Source organism: Aegilops tauschii, chromosome 7 (genome assembly GCF_002575655.3).
Source record: "Aegilops tauschii subsp. strangulata cultivar AL8/78 chromosome 7, Aet v6.0, whole genome shotgun sequence".
NCBI classification, from domain to species: Eukaryota; Viridiplantae; Streptophyta; class Magnoliopsida; order Poales; family Poaceae; genus Aegilops; species Aegilops tauschii.
The window spans coordinates 197,830,846-197,839,067 of NC_053041.3; the positions used below are offsets into that span (position 1 = coordinate 197,830,846).

Here is an 8,222-nt window from a genome sequence, read left to right on the forward strand (position 1 = left end):
CTACTGTACTCCAACTTCTATATGGTTTATAAACTCTTTTACTAGCCATAGATTCATCAAAATAAGCAAACAACACACGAAAAACAGAATCTGCCAAAAACAGAACAGTCTGTAGTAATCCGTAACTAACGCAAACTTCTGGAACTCAAAAACTTCCACCAAAAGAGGAAGACCTAGACAATTTGTTTATTGATATACTGCAATTGGAATCAGTATTTTATCACGTTCTGGTGATTTTTAACAATTATTTTCGTGAACAGAAAGTTTCTGGAATTTTCTGCAAGATCAAATAACTATCATCCAAGAAGATCCTATAGGTTTAACTTGGCACAAACACTAATTAAAACATAAAAACAAATCTAACCCGAGGCTAGATCAAATATTTGTTCCTAAACAGAAGCAAAAAGCAAAAAACTAAAATAAAATTGGGTTGCCTCCCAACAAGCGCTATCGTTTAACGCCCCTAGCTAGGCATAGATAATTTCAATGATGCTCACATAACAGACAAGAATTAAAGCACAAAGAGAACATCATAGTACACGTGTCAAACACATCTAAGTCTAACATACTTCCTATGCATAGGCATCTTATAGGAAAATAAATTATTAAGGCAAGGAAAAACTACCATATGCAAGGAAGCGGAAAGAAACAATAGCAATCTCAACATAACGAGAGGTAATTTAGTAACATGAAAATTTCTACAACCATATTTTCCTCTCTCATAATAATTACATGTAGGATCATAAGCAAATTCAACAATATATCTATCACATAACATATTCTCAACACGATCCACATGCATGAAAAGTTGACACTCTTCCAAAATAGTGGGATTATCATTAACTAAAGTCATGACCTTTCCAAACCCACTTTTATCAAAAACACCATAAGATTGAACTTTCTCCAAATATGTGGGATCTAAAGTTGACACTCTTCCTACCCCACTTTCAATATTATTACAAACATTATTATCAATCTCATATTCATCATGGGGCTTAAATAAATTTTCAAGAGCATAAGAAGAATCACCCCAATCATGATCATTGCAACAAGTAGTAGACATAGCAAAACTAGCATCCCCAAGATTAGGGTTTTGCATATTATTAGCACGATTGACATCAAGAGAATTTATAGTAAAATCATTGCAATCATGCTTTTTATTCAAGGAGCTATCATGAATCTCTTCATAAATTTCTTCATCACAATTTTCAGATTCACGAATTTCAAGCAAAACCTCATAAAGATAATCTAGTGCACAAAACTCACTAGCAATTGGTTCATCATAATTGGATCTCTTAAAGAGATTAGCAAGTGGATGAGAATCCACAACGATAGATTTTCAGCAAGCGAAGATTCAAGCACATAGAAGGCACATGGCAACACAAGCAAACGAAAAAGACGAACGGAAGAGGGGCGAATAAAACGGCAAAGGTGAAGTGGGGGAGAGGAAAACGAGAGGCAAATGGCAAATAATGTAATGCGAGGGATAAAAGTTTGTGATGGGTACTTGGTATGTCTTGACTTGACTTGGTGCGAATCTCCCCGGCAACGGCGCCAGAAATCCTTCTTGCTACCTCTTGAGCACTGCGTTGGTTTTTCCTTGAAGAGGAAAGGGTGATGCAGTAAAGTAGCGTAAGTATTTCCCTCAGTTTTTGAGAACCAAGGTATCAATCCAGTAGGAGATCACGCACGAGTCCCTCACACCTACACAAACAAATAAGAACCTCGCAACCAACGCGATAAAGGGGTTGTCAATCCCTCAACGGTCACTTACGAGAGTGAGATATGATAAGATAATATTTTTGGTATTTTTATGATAAAGATGCAAAGTAAAATAAAAGGCAATAGAAATAACTAAGTGTTCGAAGATTAATATGATGGAAAATAGACCCGGGGCCATAGGTTTCACTAGTGGCTTCTCTCAAGATAGCATAAGTATTACGGTGGGTAAACGAGTTACTGTCGAGCAATTGATAGAATTGAGCATAGTTATGAGAATATCTAGGTATGATCATGTATATAGGCATCACATCCGCGACAAGTAGACCGAAACAATTCTGCATTACTACTATTACTCCACACATCGACCGTTATCCAGCATGCATCTAGAGTATTAAGTTCATAAGAACAGAGTAATGCTTTAAGTAAGATGACATGATGTAGAGGGATAAACTCATGCAATATGATATAAACCCCAGCTTTTTATCCTCGATGGCAACAATACAATACGTGTCGTTTCCCTTTCTGTCACTGGGATCGAGCACCGCAAGATTGAACCCAAAGCTAAGCACTTCCCCTATTGCAAGAAAGATCAATCTAGTAGGCCAAACCAAACTAATAATTCGAAGAGACTTGCAAAGATAACCAATCATACATAAAAGAATTCAGATGAGATTCAAATATTGTTCATAGATAATCTTGATCATAAACCCACAATTCATCGGATCTCGACAAACACACCGCAAAAGAAGATTACATCGAATAGATCTCCAAGAAGATCGAGGAGAACTTTGTATTGAGATCCAAAAAGAGAGAAGAAGCCATCTAGCTAATAACTATGGACCCGAAGGTCTGAGGTAAACTACTCACACATCATCGGAGAGGCTATGGTGTTGATGTAGAAGCCCTCCGCGATCAATGCCCCCTCCGGCGGAGCGCCGGAAAAGGCCCCAAGATGGGATCTCACGGGTACAGAAGGTTGCAGCGGTGGAAATAGGTTTTTGGCTCCGTCTCTGATAGTTTGGGGGTACGTAGGTATATATAGGAGGAAGAAGTACGTCGGTGGAGCAACGTGGGCCCCACAAGGGTGGAGGGCGCGCCTGGGGGGTAGGCGCCCCCCTGCCTCGTGCTCTCCTCGTTAATTACTTTGCGTAGCCTCCAAGTCCTCTGGATCGCGTTCGTTCCAAAAATCACGTTCCCGAAGGTTTCATTCCGTTTGGACTCCGTTTGATATTCTTTTTCTGCGAAACACTGAAATAGGCAAAAAAAACAACAATTCGGGCTGGGCCTCCGGTTAATAGGTTAGTCCCAAAAATAATATAAAAATGTATAATAAAGCCCGTTAAACATCCAAAACAGAATATAATATAGCATGGAACAATAAAAAATTATAGATACGTTGGAGACGTATCAGTGCTGTTGGTGGAGGTGGCGGTGGCGACGTCGACGCAGGCGGGCGAGGAGAAGTAGTGAAGACCTGAGGACGGGAGTCCTTCATAGTTAGGGCACGATCGGCCCATTGGAGCATCGAGCGAACCTCAGCGAAGGAGGGACGCAAACGCATCATAGGGATGAAGGAGGTCTGCTTCTCGAACCGCTCGCTGAGGCCGACGAGGAGGACGTTGATGAGCTGGCGATCGTCGATCGGATCACCAAGTTCGCGGAGTTCATCCGCGATCGCCTTGAGGCGTTGGCAGTAGACGCCGACTGGTGAATCACCTTGCACCGTATTCCGAAGCTCAATGTGGAGATTGTTGGCGCGAGCGTCGACGTTGTCCTGGAAGAGCTGACGAAGGGCCGCCCATAGATCTGCGGCGGAGGCACCGTCACAGTGGACGAGATTGAAGATCTCTGTGGAGACTCGCATGTAGATCCATTGAATAATGGCGAGATCATCCTTGACCCATTGCGGATCATGAAGTTGAGGAAGAGAGTCATCGGCAACGTGAGAGCGGAGATTGCATCGCGCAAGGTGGACGTCGAAGAGGTGACGCCAATGGTAGTAGTTGTGAGCAGCAAGGTCTAGGGTTATGGGGATGTAGGGGCTAATATCAGAGATGGTGTCGGTGAAGGAGATGGAAGGGGTATTGGTGGGGGTAAAGCTAGAGTAGAGGTAGAGGCGGAGGAGGCCGTGGCCGCGGCGACGATGACGGCGCGCCGCTCGAAGTAGCCGGGCGGCGGCGGCAGTAGCGGGGCTGGCGGCTTAGGCATACCCTAGGATCAAAAGTCTGACACTATGTAGAATTGTATTGAATAATTGTTGTTGCAATATTGTGCTAGTACAAGAGGTTTATATAAGAGCCAAGCCGCACCTGACCTAGCCCTATTACAAACCGAGCAGGAGTCCTAATCCTATTACAAGTTGTATTCTAACACCGGGAATGGGTCGGCAGGCGGACGAAAAGCAGATGCGCGTCTGGTTGGGTCGAGCGTTGGGTCTACTTTTTTGTCCATCGGGATCCAAACGGACGTGCGCCGACAAAATAGGTCGGCGCATTGGAGTTGCTCTAATAGTTTTTGCTGTTGGTTTTCACCTAACCGGATGGGCCATGGCGAGACTGTCGAGTTTGGTGATTGACTGCCATCATTCCCAAACATTCTGCTGGTCTTTCGTGCTGCTGCTATAGGCTGATATATACTCCCTAGAGTTAGTACAAAGTTGAGTCATCTATTTTAGAACGGAGGGAGTACTAGTGTGTGATACGAATTTTGACTTGAAATGTTGACAAGATCATAAAAGGCCACACCCAAATCTACTCCCTCCGTTCCATAATATATGACTTTTTTAACACTACAGGCCACACCCGAATCTACTCCCTTCGTCTTATAATATACGACGTTTTTTGACACTGGTGTAGTGTCAAAAAACGTCTTACATTATAGGACGGAGGGAGTACTTTTTTTTCCCAAGTGCTCCGGTTCGCACGTTGAGCTTGACTAAACTGTCACCTGACTGGAATTGTTCGGCCAGCTGAATCAAACATGCTTTGACTGGAATACTATGAGCTGGGAGGAGTCGATGTTTCCCTGCAAATATGTTGGTTCAGTAAACTTGAGAAGCACTCGTCACCACCACCACCACCGAGGATCCAAACGACAGTTCGCAAGAGAAAAGATATCCGGCTGCATTGGACGCTTCCATTCGTGAACGGTGATGTCGTGTAATTACTCAGCTTTACAAGCCTCCCAAGCGGGGCCTCTAGCGTAATAACACGATTTGGTCTCCGATGCCAAGAGGTCTAGCATTGAACCATTGTCAAAGTCTCAAATGACATCACCGCAGCTCATATGTGGATGCCGTACACAATGGTCCCGAGGGAACCGGATGCCCCAACTTTCGTCCAAAAGGCTTTCGACTTAGACTAGCCACAATGGGTAGTAACATAAAGTAGTAACATGCCCATGTTACTACCTCAATAGTGGGTAGTAACATAAGTGTGGTAACATGCAAAACTTCATTTATTACGTTATAAACTCATATTGCATTGGGACATGTGATGTTACAGTAACTAGCTAAGTTACTAGTACTACATCTCTCCTCATTAACTCATTGTCACATAAGCAAAATTGTTGAGTTGGACTCGATGTTACTACCGAAGTTACTCCCACTGTGGCTAGTCTGACACTCATCCGCTGTAGTTTTTTTTTTTTGAAACATCCGCTGTAGTCTTTGGAAGCAGAGGAAGAGGAACGCCACCGTCCGGCAAACTGCAGCAGCAGCAGCTTCCCGATGCCGATATGATCATATCAATTTCCGAGGAGCCGTAGTATCCTACTCCCTGTTTAAAAAATGGTAACAATCTGCGTGCTCAGGATAAAGAACATCACCTCCGACGGTTTGTTCTGGATTTTTTTTTTGCCGCCGCAATTTGCAATGCTGCGCTAATGAATTTGCGCAATTTAGTCGGCTCATACAAAATCGAAAGCGATGGACGTTTAGCGATATGGCACTTGAAAGGGCACGCAGGTTTAGTTTATTCGGGGTCAACCAGGAAGAAATGTGGGAGAGGTAATCTTGTGAGGTTAATATGCCGCGTGATCATCATCTTGACGCCTTCTCGTTCTTCACAAATCACAAGAGCCGTAAACTGGAGCTCAAGTACGTACGTACGTGAACGCAGACCACATCAGGTGAAATGAATTATTGCGTTTTTTGTTTCTCCCTGTCCAAATCCACTGACGGACGAGCCAGGGTTGCCATGGCAAAGGTCAGCCGCCATCTTCATCACCATCTTGCAGAAAATATATGAAAAACTAAGATCATTAGTCAGACATTACATTATTAGTTTATAGAGGAGTAGTGATCTAAACACTCTTATATTAGTTCATAGAGGGAGTATGTAAGTATTGTAAATGTAGAATATTGCATCGGGTATAAAAGATCACAGAGGATACTGTGGATCACAGTAGGCGGGAACTCCATCGGAGAATATCAATCGGACGCCGGGGATATGGTAGTGAATCTGGAGCTCTACCAGAAACTTTCTCTTTCTCTTTTGAGAGGAAGATGGCATTCCATCCGTTTGGATTAGATCACGCCGATTAGTAGCAAAACTGAATTAAGTAGACAAATCTCTTTCCAACCCACTTGTTTGACTTTCGCGCAGCGCCCGCCTCCACCACCCCCGAGCCCACCCCGCCGCCTATATATGCCGCCAAACCCGACGGCCACCACCCCACAGCAGTAAACTCCGCTGCAGCACACACAAACCATAGACCAGGCAAGAAGCCAAGGAGCGTGAGACCGGCCGGCCGGAGATGGGCGCGAGCCTCCTGCAGGCGGTGGCGGCGCTGGTGAGCACGTGCACGCGGCGGCTGCAGCGCGCGGCGAAGAGGATGGGCAGCGGCAGGCCGGCCGTGGCGCCGTGGAGGAAAGCCTTCTCGCTGCCGACGGGCAAGGGGAGGGCGTTGGGGCGGGAGGAGGAGGAGGAGGGCGGGCTGTGGAGGAAGGAGATACTCATGGGGGAGCGCTGCCAGCCGCTCGAGTTCTCCGGGGTCATCTACTACGACGCCGACGGACACCGCCTCGCGCAGCCGCCCCGCTCGCCCATGCGCAGCCCGCTCCCGGCGTCCTTCAAGCTCGCCGCCAACGCCGGCGTCCGCTAGCTAGCGTCCGTGCGGAGGCGCTCCTCCTCCTCCTCCTCGTCCTTCCTTGGGCCGAGCAGAGCGGAAAGATGGCGAAGCTTGCTCTGTTTTTTGTCCGGTGAGAGAGGCAGAGTATTCGTGTATATGTTGGTTCTTCTTAGTGCCCTGTTTCTTTTTTATTTTATTAATGGTCTTGTAATGATAGGAATTATAAACTATACTTTCCTGCAAAATTTGGTGTTGTCTAAGCAAGCTTCTTTGATTGAACCTGCTTGTGGGAGTTGATCGTCTAGGCAAGTTATTCTCCTTTAGAAATCCTCATGATTTATGCGCTCGGTTTTTTTTTTGACCAAAATGATTTATGTGCTAGATTGATCAGCGCAGCGTGAATGGTAAGACTAATATTTTGGCTTTAATTACCTATAAGCCAGGTCACATGAGTCCAGACACCTATGTGTTCAACGAACCGTACCGTAAATATGGCACCGTTTCCTTGTGTGCTCATTTCGTTCTGCCTGTTATATGCCTCTCTCTTTTTACGGGATAATAATTTGTAGTATTACTCAAATATCACGGTTACAACCATTTTGGTGTCTTGCCCATGTCATGACATGGGTTTTTAAGAACGGTATGTAGCCATTAGAAGCGATTTTAAGAACCTGTGTATATCGAAACCTACTTCATAAAACTTAGCCAAAAAGACATGTAAGTTCTGCAAAATACGACAAAAGATCACACACACACCCCCACACAATAATTAATAAATGAGAAAATTAAGATGTACTCCCTCCGTTTCAAAATTCCTGTCTTAAATTTGTCTAAATACGGATGTATCAAGTCATGTTTTAGTATTAGATACATCCGTATCTAGACAAATTTAAGACAAGAATTTTGGGACGGAGGGAGTATCATTTTCAAAAAGAAAACCACCCAGGTCAGAAATTGTCATATTACTTAAAAATTGCATGTGTAAGTTTCAACTCAATATGTAGACAAATGTATTTCTTTGATTTTTTTTGTCACAACTTAGCAATGTATTCTTCGTTAAGTTTTGAAATTGGGTACAGCGGAACCCATAATCATTCTTTTATTTTGTTCTAATAATCATGAAATGTTGGATTGGACATGTTGGTATTCCACAGTCTATTGCTTACTGCATTTGTTTGTAAAGAATAAATATTTTTAGAAGGTGCACAAACCTTGGGTTTTCAGGAGCGCCCAGGAGTGCAGGGTATTAGAATTCAGAATTTTGCAGTATACACCTTCTATCCTAGTTCTCATTTTCAATTACCATGCGGGAGTCGGCCTAGGGAACTGGTCAATTGTGTGCTACACAAAAGATACACTTTCAAGTGTTGAAAGATCAGAAACAAAAAATGCACACGGTCAAATGGGTTATACGCTTGCAAATTCTCGTA

The 8,222-nt window shown here is 44.0% G+C and overlaps 1 protein-coding gene across 1 annotated transcript; it reads left to right on the plus strand.

The window, feature by feature from the left end:
• Positions 1-6,383: 6,383 nt before the first annotated feature.
• Positions 6,384-7,071, plus strand: LOC109784867 (uncharacterized). The gene has a single exon (XM_020343477.3). It carries the CDS (start codon positions 6,478-6,480, stop codon positions 6,823-6,825), a length of 348 nt encoding a protein of 115 aa, XP_020199066.1. The 5' UTR covers positions 6,384-6,477; the 3' UTR covers positions 6,826-7,071.
• Positions 7,072-8,222: the final 1,151 nt, after the last annotated feature.

Excerpts from the sequence above, each read along its gene's own strand:
- LOC109784867 (XM_020343477.3), top strand. The coding sequence starts at position 6,478 with ATGGGCGCGAGCCTCCTGCAGGCGGTGGCGGCGCTGGTGAGCACGTGC.